The sequence below is a fragment of the Rhea americana genome, unplaced genomic scaffold, assembly GCF_003343005.1.
Source record: "Rhea americana isolate MKP2758 unplaced genomic scaffold, rheAme1 scaffold_442, whole genome shotgun sequence".
In the NCBI taxonomy this organism is placed as follows: Eukaryota; Metazoa; Chordata; class Aves; order Rheiformes; family Rheidae; genus Rhea; species Rhea americana.
In genome coordinates this window covers 77,658-95,575 of record NW_028186582.1, presented here as the reverse complement: position 1 = coordinate 95,575, position 17,918 = coordinate 77,658, and the positions used below count along the sequence as shown (strand labels likewise).

At 34.8% G+C, this 17,918-nt stretch overlaps 1 protein-coding gene across 6 annotated transcripts in view; it reads left to right on the top strand.

The window, feature by feature from the left end:
- ARL13B (ARF like GTPase 13B) overlaps window positions 1-13,342 on the top strand; it is a 50,231-nt gene extending 36,889 nt beyond the window's left edge. For 3 of the 6 annotated variants that reach the window (XM_085315915.1, XM_085315914.1, XM_085315913.1), the window contains exons 6-11: window positions 649-851; window positions 2,829-2,925; window positions 4,295-4,520; window positions 5,030-5,143; window positions 5,594-5,662; window positions 11,231-13,342. In XM_085315915.1, coding sequence (XP_085172041.1) covers window positions 649-851; window positions 2,829-2,925; window positions 4,295-4,520; window positions 5,030-5,143; window positions 5,594-5,662; window positions 11,231-11,307 — 786 coding nt within the window. In that variant the 3' untranslated portion in view covers window positions 11,308-13,342. The other 3 variants (XM_085315918.1, XM_085315919.1, XM_085315917.1) reach the window with 3 other exon arrangements.
- Window positions 13,343-17,918: the final 4,576 nt, after the last annotated feature.

Here is a 17,918-nt window from a genome sequence, read left to right as displayed (position 1 = left end):
CCTTACCTAAAAAAAAAGTATTGCTTCGACATTTTTTTCTGACAAATTTATGCTGGATTTTATTCTCCTGTTCATGTTTATGAATAACCTGATCATTTCTTTTATGAACTGAAGCTAAGCTGATTCTGTTTCCCTCCTTTTTTCGTTTAAATAGATAAATATCATGTGGACTATTGTAAGGCAGCAGAAAGACAGAACATATATGCTTGAGCTGAAAATTCATGTATCTATACAGATAGAAGCAGAGATACGAATCTGTATAGAAACTGGTGTGTGTATGTGTATATATGTGTGTATGTATATATATATGCACCAGGTGAATGTATTACAGGTGTGTGTTTATATGTTTATAGAAAAACATGCAAATGTTTTTCTGTAGAGTATTGTAGTATTTTTGGAATGGGACTGGAAATAATGGAATTTGGTAGAACTAATGTGATTTGTATCTTGGGAAAAAAACCTCTTAGATTTACAGAATACCTGCATGCAAACTTACTTGTTGTACTTCTTGATGTTTTGCAAGCTTATAGGAAGCAGTTGCAAGCTGATAGGAAGCAGCAATTTGGCTGAGTTCTTGTTTTTAGCCAAGTAATTTGATCTGAACTACAAATAATTTTCTTCCTCTTCTTCTCTTCATTACATTTACAGGAACCTTGCTCAGCTGTCATGGGCTATGGGAAAAAAATTGATAAATCAATAAAAAAAGGTTTATATTGGCTCCTACATATCATAGCAAAAGATTTTGATGCCTTAAATGAGCGCATCCAAAGAGACACTACAGAACAAAAAGCATATGAAGAACAAAAGAAACAAGAACGAGCTGCGCGAGTGAAAAAAATACGAGAAGAAAGGTATTCTCTCTGTAATTTTTCCTGCTTCCCGCTCCTCCCTCACCCTAAAATACCTGATTCATTCATGAGCACGGCGGTTATGCAAACCGAGCTATCAAGGATTTAAAGCTTACAAGCCAAGAACCTCCATATTAAAAGGACCTGACTTTGTAACTGATATGTAAAGTCAGAGTCTAGATGCAAACCTTTTGCTCAGTCAGCCTCGGGATATCCAGCAGAGGATGCACAGAGACACATAAGGTGATGCACAAAAAATGATGCAGGGGGAGGCAGGACAAGTGATTTATTACTTTCTTTCAGATTCCTGTATGTCCCTGAATCCTATCCATGGTTTATATTAAAGATTGACGTGCATCCTCTTACCAGGTCACTATTACAAAATTCTCTAAGCACCCCTGCTGTGTGCCCAATATGTATGGAGACCTGTGAGTCTCAGTTACTGTAGTGCAAACCATTTTGTGGAGTCTCTTGGCTTGTGCCTTTATTGAGTTGGCTTACTTCAGCAGCGTAATTGAGATAAGCACAGTTTACTTGCAAGGAATTTGTCATGGTCTTCATACCTTTTTCACAAAATTGATATAAATGCACATACTGTTAGTCTGCTAGATATCTCTGCGTAGACCAACTCTCTGACCATGTTGGATTGTGTTGGATTTATGCCATGTTGGGAGGTGTACAGAGGAAGATTGACTGTGAAAAATGTCTCAAAGGGATTGCTCGATGATATCGACATTTTCCATGCATTCTGTAACTGCCTAGTGTTTCTTGATTGTGTTTATTCAGTGGGAGAATTGGTTGGATCGGAACTGGATTAAAAGTTTTTAAGTTTTGCTAAATTTATTGTGTCTTTGAGGAAAGCTTAATAACATGCTATTTTTAGCTGTAGCTGAGGGCTTGTCTCAAATTTAAAAGATGGCATGTAACTCTCATTTTGTTATTTGCATTAAATCAATTTCTTACTGTAAGAAATAGTTAGGTTATTCTCAATTCAAGTGTAATTCTATTTCAGTCCCCAGATTGCTTCTGTTCAGATAGGTTTCCGTGAATGTTTTCTCAGAATGTGTTTCCTCCACAAAATGTTATTAACAGTCATCTTGTTCCTAATGGAAGGCCAAAGCAGTCTGTCTGATAAGTAGTGCTAGTAAGTTTTATTACAGTACTGGATATTTCTTCCAAGTAGTGTGGTTTCATGGATAGATCAGAATACCTCAGTTTTATTTCCATCTGTGCCACTCAGGGTTACTTCCTCTTTCAATATTTGCAGCTGTACAGTGACTTTGTACATGTAAGTGATGTCAGACCTATTGATTAGAAATGTTTGATAAGAATATATTTTATTATTGGTATATCGTTCAATGTGTAGTCATTTAATACAATTTCTGTTTTCATAGATACAATACTGTTGCAACAACAGTACACTCCGCAGTACCTGTGTTYCTGAACTTTTCCAAGTCTAGTAGAAACAAATAGGATTTCCTGACTGTTACTCTGTAAACTGAACAGTGTGTCACCAGTTGTCTCTTCAGTATATTAAGGAGAATCTAGCATTAGGAAAAGTGGAGATTTATTAAAAATAGAAGAAGAAATTTAGATAGTCTTGTTTCATGCCATACAGATTTTTACATAAGTATTCTGTCATGCATCCTGTCCTAAGAAAGTGCTTCCACATTTTGAAGTGCTGATTTAACATGCTGGCATTTACAAGCATATGTTTCTACCTCTGCTTTAAAATGTATTTGTGCTTTGTTGAGGTTATTCTGCCTGTAGAATGTTTCAAATTATGGAAGCATAGTGTAAAAATCAGCTGGCATAAACTGGAGGATGAATTAGGTAACCTAATTGTTACATTTAGGTTAGAAACCTAAATGTTCTCTGTTATGTAAAATTTATGGTTCTTCTTCATAATGCTTTGTTCCTTCCCCCCCCCCCACCAAAAAACAACCATAAAACAACAAATAAAACCCAACAACAACAAAGGGAAAAAGAAGAAGGAAGAAGTGTACCTGATGAGGCAGACTTTGGGCCTGGGAACTGCGAAAACCCCTTCCAGCCTATAGCTACTGTAATCTCTGAGGTATGAGAATATGTGGAAATCTGGATCATTTTAGACCTACCACTAACAAATGTTTGAGAGGTAATGAGAAAAAATGGTTCATTTAAAAGAATTATTATAAGCCTGTAAGCACAGTACTGCTTTTTATCTTGGCAGTCTTGTTTTGTGTACATTGAATCAATGCTTTCATGTTAAGATAACCTCTAAATATTGATTCAGGGGAAAAAAGTTTTGAATTCACAGTAAAAGCAAGATATTGTAAACAGATGACTGAAAATGTTTCCTGATTAAACTATTGGATATGAAGGAGTGAAAATATTTGAGGTCTTTTAGTTTCTTGTAAAGTCTTTTACTGATGTGGTGAGTCATATAAAATCTCTTGGCCAACTTCAGCTACTTTTCTGAACACAACCTGTCTTCTGTTGAACTCAAACTATTGAAAAGGGTTTCTTAGCTTTGAAATATGAAAAGCAGATTCAAATACAAAATTTCCTCAGCCTGTATGGTTGACTTCAGGTAGTCCRTGGCTTTCTATTTGTTATATTTTTCATTCAGTTGACTTGAGATAGCATGATTTCAAGAAATATTTGTAAACTCTCCCAGACTCTCCCAGTAAATAATTCAAAGGCTTGCTTCTCTCCAGGACAAAAAAAGCCCAATCTATGTATCTTGTGAAGTCAGCTATAAACACARTAATAAATTTCGTAATATCATACACAGTATGAAGAGAGGATATAGCTGTGCATATTTCAAAGCTGTTGATTTTGTGATATAGAACCTGTATCAAGTCTCTATCACACAACTGATATTTCAGCTAATCATGCTAGTAGTTTCCAGATACTCGGAAGCGCGCTCTCTCTCTCTCTGTCGCTCTCTCGCTCTCTCTCTCTCTGTGTTGTGTGTGTGTTAATCGAGTCTGTATCACACAACKGATATTTGAGCAAATCATGCTAGTACTTTCCAGATACTCGGAAGCTCTCTTTCTCTCTCTCTCTCTCTGCGTGTGTGTGTGTGTGTTAATCAAAATCAAAACAAAAGAACTGAAGAAGAAGAAATCAAGAGCTTTCTAATCTTCTCTTAGAAAGGCTGTTCATGTCATTTATACACCTAGGAACTTTTTCTCACATGACAAAGAAATCAGGCTGCAAACGTGCATGTCAGTCATTTGTAAAACTAAAGATCATATCTTTTGCTGTTGATCCTTTTTTTTCTAGATAGTAAAATGGAAATGTTAACTGTTTTGATAATTTATTCACCTACTATTTGAAATTCTTTTCTGTACTTCATGTGGGATATAAAAAAATGTTTTTAGTAATTTAGAGTTTAAGATAACCTTCTGTATTATTAATCAGTTAAAAAGTTGCAAAAATTTTCTTATGCTTTTTGTTAGAATGAAAAACAAACTGAAAAGGAAAAGAAGCGGCAAAGGTTGGAGACTGAAAGGGCTACCATTGTCTTGAAATCTCAAACAGGGCAGGAACAAATGGATGTACAGCATTTATCCAGTAGCGGTAGCCAAAAAACAAATGATAATAGACTAGAAACTTGCAAATCTACACAGCAATTGCAGAAGGAAGAAGAGAGTGAGCAGCAAGCATCAGAATGCCTTGATTCAGGTAAAAAGGCAAAACTGAATATAACCGCTTCCTTACTATGTTTTATTTAATTTTGCTTTTCAGATACTTTTTCTTGTGTCTCCATTAATTTTCAGGGCACCACATGCCAATTTAATCTATTGTAAACATATGCATATGCATAATTAGGTTTTGTAATGAAAAATTTATTTCAAACAAGTGTGTGTTTATTGATGTGGTTCATAATAACCTGAAACTAGGTCCATTTTTATTATAGTCAAATATGTGGTCCAGATTCTATCAATACCAAGCTGAGTTGAATTTCTTTATCAAAAGGTAGAGCTTGCATTTATTTTATGCTTACATTTTGTTTGTTAAAGCAAAATGTGTTTTGTAAATTTTACATTTTGACAGGCTTGTTGTTGTGTATAAGTATAGACTGAAAATGCTGATGTATTTCACTCCAATGACTGTATTAATCAAAAAATGATATAACATATTCTCTAAATATAACTATATGGTATGTAATGCTTTGCTTCTGTCTGGTATAGATAACAGTAAGAAGAAGAAAAAAACAAAATTAAAAAGGGGCCACAGGGTAGAACCTGTTAATGCAGAAGATACTCTCTCCAAAAATCCTACACCACCCCCACCTCTTCCACCAGGTAAGTATGCTACATATTATAATAGATGTCTCAATATATGATAATTAAGTCTTTAAAATATTCATTTGTGCATAGTGAAACTGAAATAGACTTCATACAGAAATACGCTACTAAAACTTACCCTCTGTAAGAATCATGTAATTTTTCACTTTATAATGTGAACTTTCAGCAGTATGATTTGATCCATTCCACAGGAGATTTTACTAATATCACAAAAAAAGTATCAGCAAATTGACTACTTGCTGACAGAAAACAATGATTAAAACTGTCAGTATTTTTAAACATAGAATGGTTTATTTTAAAATGATTTCATTGGTATACAGCAGATATATATTACATACTTTTCTGTTTCTAAATGCTTTCATTTTTATAAAGAGAACTGGCTTCCCTACATTTCCTCAGAACCAAGTGTAGTCATGACACATTTTGACTGTCTTTGTTTTCCTTTAGTTGGCTGGGGAACTCCCAAAGTTAATAGACTTCGAAAACTTGAGCCTCTTGGTGAAACACATCATGCTGGTAATTTAAAATGTTTTGAGTCTGAAACTTTCTAAAGCATTCTCCATTGTTCATTCACTTCTAGATTCATTTCATTCTTCACCTTTTTTAATTTCTAAATGCCAATTTTCTTTGACCAAAAGCTAACCCTTTTGCTCAGTAGAAAGCATCTTTTTGATTTTTCAAGTCTTATTTCCTTTATTTTTTTTTTTTTTAAGGAAAACAGTTCTCCCAGATACCCTTGCAAAGTTTAAAGTGACATGGGATATAAGAAGCTATTAATACCTGACACCGTTTGCTCAACATCATGTGCTGTATTATAACAAAGGGTAACAGGAGTAGTTCTTTCAAATTTCCAAACATATATTGCACTCAAAGTAAAAGCTTCAAGATATATTACAATTGTCTATAACAGTTCACTGTTATCTGATGCACTTGGGATGGGAGTTGACTTACCCAGATAATGGAAAAACCTTGAGTTACTTATCGGAGAGAATACTGCAGAAACACCCGAGCAAGACTGCGGAGAATCATGTTACCATTGTCTGCAGAGAATCTGCAGACATACGTTTCTGTAGAGAATCATGTCAGCAGGATTTATTGATTTGGGTTCCATAGTGCTCCTTCCACATTCAGGCCCATTCTGCACTGAGCTACATGTTTGTTTCTACACTGATCTTCCTCATGATCTGCATCTGGAAGTGCCATTCACTTCACATTATTGAACCCAAACTGGACACATGTATTTCTGTAGTTCTGTGAACACTAGCTCACTTCTAGAGAAATTTGCTGGGTGTAAGCTGTGATTCTATGTGTTGTCTCTTGAGAAATGTTCATGTTTTCTTCCATTCACTCCTCCTATTCCTGTACAGTTATAAAAGCATAGTCTGCAATCTCTTTCGCCATTAATTTGAAGGTGTTTTCKTGTCAGAAGGAAAATTAAAGACCTGTGGGCACTTCTAAACTAAGTACATAATGTTAACAATTCCAAATGAGGAACTAGAAACCCAGCTTTACTGAAAAGCCCGACAGAAATTTGACTGCAAAAGTGGTGCTTCCAACTGAAAACTAGGTTATTGGTTTGCAAGGAGAAATATCAGTGATGAAGCTTGGGATCTGCTGCTTTATTTAAACAGCTAGTGTCCCTGAAAGTTCACAAACTGGTAGGAGAAGTAAGTTTAATAGCTGGAGATGTCAAGGTGTAGTAGGTAGATTTTTGATACAAATGCTTTCTTTCTTTAATAATGGCTATTTTCCACTTCTGGAAGACCATAGAGGATTTTTTTTAATACATTGATACTATGTCTTGTTCTCGGTTTTAGAGAGGAAATATTACATTATAACTTTTCAAATTTTGAGAAGCTAAGTGAATATGGAGACAATCTGGACCATCTGGAGTAGTATCAGGGGAAGATAACCCAGCTAAAGCAATAGGCAGCCTCCTAAGAATTGAATAAAGAGACTATTAATTGAGGAATTTTAGAGAAAAGAGCTCAATGTGACTGTAGCAATCCATAAGCTTAGCCTTGACTTGAACTGATTAACTCAAGTAGTACAGTATTGTGTGGACATACCTGCTGAAGTCCTGAAGACCAGAACATGGAGCATCTCTTCACTTGCAGAACATTTATTCTGCTAAAGGATAATCAACCCACAAATAATCAGAAGTAGCCCAAACAGGAAATGAGAGCTGTAAAAACTAAATGTTTGTTTTTCACAGGAACACGATGCATGTGTGTAAAATGTAATTTGTAGTCTGTATTTCAAAAATTCTTAATCATGAAACCATCTTGCTCTTTTTTTAAGGAGTATAGGGAGAAGAAGGCAAGAAAGAAAAGCCAGGCAAAGAGGTAGGGAGGGGAAGAAAGGGAAGGGGTCATAATCTCTGCTTTTCTCTGATCTGTGCCTAAAGAATGTGTTGTGTTTTGTAGTAAGAGCATAGGTGGGAAAAAGGAGAAAAAGAATCTTAAGTTAGGTTCCCAATTCACAGGTTATGTAACCTAATCACTTGAGGTCTGTGCTGCTGCTTTATACAATTTATAAAACAAGGATAATAAAATATTTTGGAATCCAACAATGAAAAAGATGTTGATAGAAGAAAATTCTGCTGACCAGAGGTGTAACTATTGAGGTCAGAGGAAATTTGGAGTGCTCATAACGATGCAGATAAATTCAAAACACTGTTTGCCTATGCTTTTCTGAGAGATTTGGGGGGTGGAGGGAGGTCAGGAATTTTATTGACCAGCATAATGGTAAAATGTCCTGTGTTGAGGGATTTTTGTTACACAATTTTTTTCTAATCTGGTAGAAACTAAAGATCATTTTCTTCAACCCATCAGTGTGGAATTTGTGCAGTACTTTGTCCTTAGGCTTTTTCTATGAGACTTCAAAATCTTCCTTTGTTAACTAACATTGTGTAGAAATCTTTACTTTCTCCCTGCATTGGATGTTGCATAAAGAAAAATTAAAAGTTACTCATTAACCTCTCTCTCCAGCCGTATATTTCTTGAATATTGCCATTTCACTCTGAGATAAGGCTTTTATGCTAATGACCACTTTAATGATGGCTTTCAAACCATCACAATATAAATACTGTTAGATTTTTCAATAGCTGTTTTCTCCTGCATTTGGCATGCATATTCTTGTTGAGGACTCTGAAGTTTTGGAATACATAGGTAAAACTGTATCTATGCAAAACTCACAGTGTTTCATATCAAGCAACATGAAGCTTTCTTTTCCAGTTGTAGTGTCCTGACATGAAAGAGGCAGAAGAGTTGCAGAAAAATATTTATAAATGAAAAGAGCTCTACAAATGCATGGTCCAGCATTGTCAAAGCTTTGGTTAGGTCCTAATTATCAGCGAGCATCAATTATTTATTTTGCTTGAATCAGTTGGTTTTTTGCTCAGACCATTGGAAATCTTGGAATGATTTTAGGTTGCCATCTGTCTTTGCCTGTTTTCCATCACCCAGTAGTGTTTTTTCAATGAGTTTTAGGTATTTTGCAGACAGAAAACCTGTTTCTGCTTGGAAACTCTATTAGAGTTTTTCCTAAGACCAGTGGAGCCTACATTTGTTCCATTATTCAGAACATTCTCTGAATTGCATCTTCCTGAAAACCAACTTCTTGTGGGTTGATTCTTCGGCAGAGGAACAAATCAGTTTAGATTTTTTTTTTTCCCCAAAATTAACTGTGGTCTTAAAAGTTCTTCTGGTATTCTACTTTTATAAAATTAGAAATTATTATTGGCTTCATGATCAGTCGACATAAATGTCTTGAAGGCATGATCTGCACTGAAAGTTTTTCCTTTAGCTGGGTCTTTGGTAAGGCTTTCTTCTCTGGGCATTTTTGGATCCTCTGAGGCTTAATAAGGGGTGAACTCTTCTATACCAATACTGAAACTCTTTCCCTTTGTCAGTTACTGGCTAAGTGGCTAAAAAGGTAGAAGGGATAAAATGAATCCTACATAGGATTGATATGGGCTAGACTGAAAAATCATAATTTCTGGAGGATGTCTGACGGGTTCTTTTATCAGGGTCCCAGATAAAGTTGGTAGTGTCCATAAATGCAAGGAAAGAAAAAAGTATTAAACAGTCTAAATAGTCTTTTTTTAAAAGTTTCAAGAGCCATGTTTGTGCTTAAATATTATTTTCAGAAGTACTTTGGCCAAAGTCCACATCCAAAAGTGTATCACTGAAAAATTTGATATTTTATCAAATTAATATAAGTCAAGAATCTAAACTTCCTTAAGCTTTAAAACAAATATAGCTTTTTGTAGTGTTGATTTCTGCTAGTCCATGAAAAATCACAGGAATAAATGTTTTGCAGTGTTGGCATGCACTCTAGTGAAGATTTGTCAGTTTAGGATAGCAGTTATTTCTCTGTTTTTGTCTTTAAATGATATTTTTTTTTTTTAAGTGACACAGATATGTGATAGTAACATTACTACTGAAATACATAAGATGAGTGTAGTGTGAGGTTAAAGCAAAGTCTGTTTTTTTAGTGCTAAGAGCTGCCAAAGACATAAATCTGTCTTAATAATTTAATGTGCAGACTGAAAAATGTCAGTATTAGTGATCAGACTATTTAGGACATAGATTTAGTCATTTATGTCATTCATATCAGCAAACATTATACTGGATGTTTAGGCAGAGTTAACAGGCCCTATAGTCAATTATATAAATCTCTAATTATAGAGTTATTTTTACTAAAGACTGCAATTTTGCCAGCCATGCTAATGGTTCTAGCACAACACTTGGTAATGAGTGTCTTATTTATTACCACTGAAGGGTACTTTTGTAAATGTGATAAACCTCTCTCCTTACAAGAGCTAAAATAGTCTGACAGTCCTGTTCTTTAAATTCCTTTCTTAGCAGCCTCAAGAGACTGACCGTAATAGAAACATTCATTGTAAAGGTTTTCATATACCCTATAATGAGCGTATCATGATAATGCTCATGTTAATATGTTGATCTCATGATAACAACAGCAGTTGATACCATGTTCTTATGGCATGATATCATGCCATAAGATATCATGGTATCATGTGTTGTATCTTTGTTCGGTTGAAACAAAGGATTTGTGACAGTATACAAAAATGTTWTTTTACTGAAGAGATGTAAGGATAACTAAAGCCTTGATCCTACAGATATGAATGCATATTCTTGAAATTATGTCTTCTAACTTCCATGCTTTTTTTAATTTTAGCTTAGAAATGCTGTTCTAACACAGATTGTTGCATATGTAGATACAGTTAGAATGTGGACAATTATTACTTGTTAAAGCTGAATTTTGTGTTGGCAGGCCATTATTGGTTCAATGTTTTGTTGGGGAAGAGGTTTTCAGTATAACTGAAATTGAGATTTGAATGCTTCAAAAAGCTGCTTTTACCTGTTTCTTGATTTCTACCTGTTCCCTGCCACCATCTTTCTTGATATTGTCTGTGAAATGTTTTGCATGTACCAGTCTGCATGTATTTTTTATATCAATAACACACGCTTGAGAATAATTCTTATTCTCTTGAGAATACTTCTTATTCTCTTCTGCTGTATTTAACTTTTTTTGAACAATTTTCTGATTTTTCTCCTAAACTCTTTTGGCCACAAAAAAATGTTGTGCTTATAGCTAAAACTTACTAAGATACCACTTCTAGAAAGTTAAATAGCTGTCGTATAGAAATCATACTGAAATTTTGGATCCTGCCTAAAGTTATGGTCCCTTGAAACTGTATTGCAGTACAGCCTTGAAAAATTCCAATTTTGATACTTCAATTTCTCAGTTGTTACTTGCACATTTGGAATTTTTCATGCCTTATTTTTAAGAATGTTTATAAATTACTTTTGGGCTTGATCTTGCAAATGCTGATGTATAATAAAAGGTACTTAAGCACCATTTTGGCCAGTATATCTCCAGACCTTAATTAGCACTATGTCTGGAAGTAGCTTGCAGGAATTAGCCCTGAACTTGCAGRCTACTTACTTAGCTTTTGTTAAAGTAGCAAGAATTTATCTGGGTCAAATAGCCTTTTAAGCAAGGGATATGGTAAATGATAGATTAATGTGTTTTTCTTCTCTGGTGTTTCTTGCACAGATTTCTATGGAAAACCTCTACCCCCACTGACTGTACGCCAAAGACCCAACAGTGATATCCATGATATCATTGCTTAACTGGATCACAGAAAACATTTAAAAAACATGATCAAGAAGTTTTATTAGAAACATTATTTCCTCGAAGGAAAACTTGTCAGCTTGTTGCAAAATAAGAACTTGGTGGCAATTAAACCTGGAGTTAATTCTGTTGTACTTAGTTGATCAGACTTTCTACTTCAGTTGTCAATTATTATTTACATTCACCAGCACTTCTTCAAGATTTAACATGAAAGCAAGTAATATATATGTGTCCAAGAATGCTCATATAAATATGGTACTGAATATTTTGGGAGTTTGCTTGCTAAAATTCATAGCTGTAAACTTGAAGAAAAATAACTTTGTATGATATAATACTAGTTTGTATGTTCTCATCAAGATCTTTCTCCAGGTGCTGAGCAGTGATTGGTATTTTTGCAGCTTAATAATTAATTCTAAAGCATTTTGTAAGATTCATATATGTTAGAATGAATATAGCAAGGTTATGCAACAAATTTTGACTATTTTTCTAACTTTTTATAAAACTATTTGAAAATTTGAGTGGACTTCAATATCTCTTCCTAGTAAAATGAAAGCTTTAGAAAGTTGATAGCCAAATACATATGAGCAGAATACGTTTGACTCTTTCTTTCTCTATTACAGCAGCAATACGTTTTGTTAGGAATTACATTATCAGATTCATATTTCATATTTCTGGGACTATGAAGGGGGAAAAGTAGAAAGGAAAGTCTAAGATAAATACATTTTACACAAAATTATGCTATTAGAATTGTCTAAAAGTTTTACTATGAATTGCTTTCTTAGTTTTTTTTAAACTGACTTGGGTGTAGATAATAAGTTAAAAACTTTTGCTGAAGATTGTATTGTCTACTATACCATATACAAAAATTGCATGCACAGAAGTTTTGCACAAATTTAGTCATCAATTGTGGTGAAAAACTGAATTACCTAACACGCACACATAAGCTCTAGCACTTTTTACCTAGATAATACCAAAATACCATCTTAAAAACAAAAACATCCAGAATTTTAAGTTCATATATAACACTTCCATGTAATTTTTAAATTTTCTAATAAAAATCAGATATGAGTGATATGTAAACAGCAGAGGTTAAAATTGGATTTATTCTCATTTAAATGGTCTGTACATGCTGTTTTTTTCTCTTACATTAGGAGTCAACCATTGGTACACTGTGTAAATATACATAATTACACCACTTAATTACAGCAAGGATGAAAGTCCTAATCAAAGGTTTTTTGAAGAAGCATTACCTGACAATTTTCCATTATACTTTCAGTCTTCCATAACATGGTATTTCCAAATGACTTCAGTAATTGTTAAATCGACACAACATACATATTCAGCACTTCGACATTTGAAATCTTTGCATGAAAGCTTTGCCAGATGTCCCTTATGTCAATGAGTTATACAAATAAACATCTACCATACTAATTGAAATGAAATCATTAATTAGAATTTTTAAACAGTATTCTTTAGTGAAAAAATCATCAGTCTTAAGAATATTGTTTGGAAGGGGTAGAGAGGAATATTCCAAGTTTGATAGCTTAGTGCAAGTATGAAACAATTTATATGTGACTGTCAGAATGGGAATACTTCTATTGTAATCTAATAGGGTAACATGGTTCTGTCTGATTGTTCTCAGGACTTATGTCACTTTCATTTTAAATGAACACTACCTTTACTGCAGGGGTTTTCTTGCATAAAAGTTTACATGTGCAACCCTAATGTTACTATCATTAACTGTATTATCACTTAAATTCTTTGGCTTAAAAGTTCCACATTCGTAGGCTTATATTTTTACAGCGTCAGTTTCTTCAAATTTATTACCTTTTATTTTAAAACTAATCTAAAATAAATTAATTGAACTCTTTAGTAAAAGCTAAATACTGCTGTGGAAACAAAATTTGAAAAACTGAAATGTAATATGTTGATACTTATATGTGAAATGCGTGTTACCTATGTTGTATGTGTTTGTACACGTATATCACCTTTGTTACTGCTGTTAAAATAAATTTATACTTATTTGCAACCAAAGTACTAAACAAAATTTCACAGTTTTATTTATGAATGTSCATTGTAATTATAAAAGTAGTTTTTACAGTACTTTATATTACCTTGACTTTTTATTTGCTCAAGATGACATGTATGTATAGAATAAAACTAATGCACAACATCAGTGTTTCCCATATTATCACACATTTAGATTTTTTTGGAGGCAGATATAGTCATAAATGTTTAATGGATGCATTTTGCATTGCTAAAAAGTACAAAATAGAGTCCTTATAGATGGAACTTTTTGCCTATTTTAACCATTGCAATTTAGTCATATAGAATATATTGATAAATTAATTCAAGGATATATGTATACTTCTAAAGTTTTTTGCTAGTGCACTTAGTATTTGAGATAGCTCAATAAGAAATTGCTGTTCTTCCACAAATTATAAGAGTTGGTAAGGTTCTGATGCTTTTCATTGTCAGTAACAGTATTTTCAAAATTTATCAGTGCATTCAGCCAAGAGTATTTGCACTTAAATAAATATAGGAGTAGTAATCATACCAAAATGTTCTACATAACATTTAGCATTGTCTCTGTGCAATATTTTAAATTCCTTTTAGAAAAAACATGTTAAAGGTAAGTGAAATATGTCTCTTCTAAGATAAGGAACAGTAATTTTCATGAGCCCAAGTAATGTAAAAAGGTAATCACTGTCATTCTATGTTCTCCTTTTTAGTCCAAACCTAGAATCCATGGAATGAAGGACCTTACTCAGAAATTTAAAGGTTTTAAATAGTAAACAATACTTAAAACTGTATTATTATGGGCAGATATATTTGATGTCCATTATGTTGTTTCATTTTTATGATGTGGTTTCTCCATGTAAATAATTCACAGCAAGGGAGGGATCCTTCTGCTGAGGGGGGACAGAAGCACTATGACTTTAGAGGGAGCTATTTGATAATCTTGTGAGATGTCCCTTTCAGTTCCACATTCTTGGTGGTGCTCTAGACATGTTTTCTGCAATGGCAGCCAGCTGACGTGGGGCTCTCCAATGGCCCTCTCCTGAGCCCTCTGCTGAGGATCAAGATGGAGCAGAAATGGAGCAGCAAGGTGCACCTCTGTTACCCAGAGTGGCCTGCAGGGCAAGTGTTAGTGCCAATCCTTGAGCACATAAATAGCCCAACTGGCCATCAGCAGGCCCTTAGAAACCTCTGTATAATAGAGTTTCAGCCCACGTTAACTCTCCCTTTCTGGACTTTGCAGTATGTGGGAGCTTTATAAAGGCTGAGGTGAGTATCTTTCCCTTGAAACTTGAAGAGCTGTAAATATCCTCTGGAGGCTTATCTGCAACTTAAAACTGGATTTCTCAGTTTTGTGACTTTAGGGAACTTTAAAACATGGTTGCTGAGAGTAGTCCTATGCTAATTTTCTTCTCTAGTGGTAACCATTTTTTTCCTAAAAGGAGTTATTTTTGGATAAGTGATGTCATGCTATAAAATATTGATAAGACAGTAACAAAGACAGCAGCATAGACCTTTTTTTAAAATAACACTTAAACAGTATTTTTCTTCTTTCACTAAGATCTTTCAACATTGTAATTGAAAGCTTAATGCTCTAACTTCAGGGTGCACATTAACTTTGCAATACTGTCTATTGACTTTTTAGCTTCTGGAATTCATTCAGTTTAAACTACTTTTCTTGCTTAACACAGAAGATAACCCTCTAGTAGTAGATGCATCCTTAAATGGATCTAGGAACCACATTTTAAACTACATTTTTACTTCTTCCTACTGTTTAGATAAACTGTATTTTCTTACCTAGGATTGTTCTGGCAACTGGTATGTGGTAACAAAATCTCTGCTCTTCTACAAGATTTAGGAAAGTAGAAAGGTCAATTGCTACTGTGTGCTCCCAAGTGAATGTGAATTTTCATCACTTCAAATTCTGTTGGGCTAGTGGGAAGATTGAGACAGAGGGAAAAGTTGAGTGAGAATGTTAACAAGATACAAAGTCCATTCAGCAAGGTCCAGTAAATGAGTTAAATTTTTGAAGACTAACAGAACGATGGAGGCCTGAATAAGGTAGCCATGCTGTTGAAATAATGGTTCACTGATAAACTGAGATCATGAGATCTTAGACTGAAGGATTGAGGAAAAAAAAGATGAGAGGAGCTGCAGAATTTTGAAGTGTATACATACACTTCAAAAAATTTTTTCAGATTTTTTTCAGAATATAGTCAGGGGGCAGGTTTAGCTCAGCTGGTTAGAGCATGGTGCTGCTAATGCCAAAGTTGTGGGTTCAATCCCTGCATGGGCCATGCTGAGGGTTGGACTAAATAATCTCTAGAGGTCCCTTCCAACCTTACCATTCTATGATTCTATGATAGTAATTTTTGAAAACTTCAAATAAACTGATGGTTAGTCTGTCTTCCAACCATGTTTGTATTTGCTACTTAAAAAAGTAGTATCCTAAAATTAATCAATGGCCAAACATGCATGGTTATTACACAGGAAAATACAGTTGTAAGTTTGCCAAAGAGGGCTACAATATGATAGTGTGTTGCTTATCACTGTAAGTTGTCCATGATTTCGATTTTCATAAAACCTAGTAAGCTTTTGCAAAATCTGCCCTAGTATGAGAAGCAAGAAAAATATGCCTGTATTGTTCTAAATTAATATATAATAATAGACTCAGAAGATTGAGAATTTGTGCTTGCTCCGTGAAGCAGTGGACTCTCAAAAACTGAAAGTCATAGTAATGTCCTTGCTTCAGATTTTGAGGATGCTGATGTATTGTTAGTGGTATTTCTGAATTTTGACTAATTTTAAGATACACGAGCCATCCAACACCCTCTAAAAATATCACGGGACAGTAGGGTCTGTATAGTCTCCTTTCCTCTGCTTTCCTGAATGCAAAAACATGCCTAGTAATTGTAAGTTTAAAAGGTAAGTTAGCTTATTGGAATTATGGAGTGAAGTTACATTGGGGTTGTAAAGTAATACCAGATTTTGCAGAAATGTGATAAAACTTGTAGTTTGTTGTTTTATAGTGTGTCCAGGCATGCACATGGTCAACTACTGTGGCAAGTATAATTTCTTAGATGACAGAAATCACATAGGTTTGGGTGTTTTTTCGTAAGAGGAACAGTAGTTTGCTATTCGAAAAGTGCTGAAGTTCATTCCCACCGAAGTCAACCCATCTCTTGAACAATGGCACACAATAAAGATGCTTCTTGGGGTGCATTTTTTGCTGTTAAGTGTTGTCTGTCTGTATGTTTGTGATGGTAGTGTTGCTATTAAACAACATTAAGTCCCTTTGTTGCTTCCTGAGATGTGTGTTGCAAAACTTACTGGTTTTTGCCATAGTAAGCAACACTGACAGCACCACCTACAACTGGAATATTGGTCTATAATTAGGATAAGGTGATTCCTTAAGCATCCTTTTTCTTTGCTTTAATGATCAAGTAAAATAAATTCAATTATTTTATGTATTTTGTTGTATGTATTATTGGTCTTGGGCAGAGTTATAGCCTCAGAACTTAGCCCTGTAGTTTTACAACAGTATTGTTCCATATCTGATACTGAAATTCACTTATCAAAAACCCTTTCTGGTCTCCTTTCACGTTTGACATAAAGGTGATACACATTACTTACTGGCACTTTTTCTGGATCCTGCTTGAAAYATTTTAAATAAGCTTTCAAGTTTGATGATGATAATTTGCTTAAGTGTTCTTAGTATTCATTAGCCATGGCCTGAAACTCAAATATTTATTTACCTGATAGCACTCTTGCCTTTACACCACTTTCCACTTTGGATTTTAGAGGCTATCTGAGTTTGCAGAAGCTGTGTGAGTAGCCATTCAATAGAAACTAGCATTAAAAGAATGAAGTTCAAGTTTCCAAGGCGTTGCTCTTCCTGAAGGAATCAGCAATAGCTTATAAACAAGTAAGTTTTAGAGAGAAGGCAGTGATATGGTGACTTAATTTTGGAAGGCCACAAAATTTGCAGCAAGAGATGGCCAACAGAGTGGCTTCTTACAGGAGGAGTCTGCAGGTGTCGGCAGTTCTGTACAGCCTCTCGCATTTCCTTCTTGATACAGTGAAGCGCTTGGAAGAGGAACTGCCCATGCGTTTTGGCAGCCGCATGCTAAACCAGGAACCACTGATGAACTGGTGAGGGACTGATGGTCCTGCTGGATGGTGTTCCCACAGAACAGCCCCAGGTTAGCTGAAAATCTGTGCAAAACGTGTTTGAGTAATTATGTTTCTGGTGATTTATCTGCAATAGCAGCAAGCATGTTTGAGTAATTATGTTTCTGGTGATTTATCTGCAATAGCAGCAAGCTAAACTAGAAGTGATCTCTGGTACTGTATAGAGCAGGTTGCTGCAAAGTAAATTGCAAAGTCTCCATCAATTTGTGCCAGCCAGGACTACGGAGTAGTAAAAAGCAGATAAAGCTGGGATGGCAGCAGCAGACTGAGCAGGCTCTGGGATGGCGATTGGTTTTGTAAGTTGATTAACATAGCGGTCAGTTGTTTCCTAATCCTGAGTTATCTCTTGGAAAGAGAGAGGATACCGGAGGACAACCCAGCCTTCCACTGTAATAAGGGG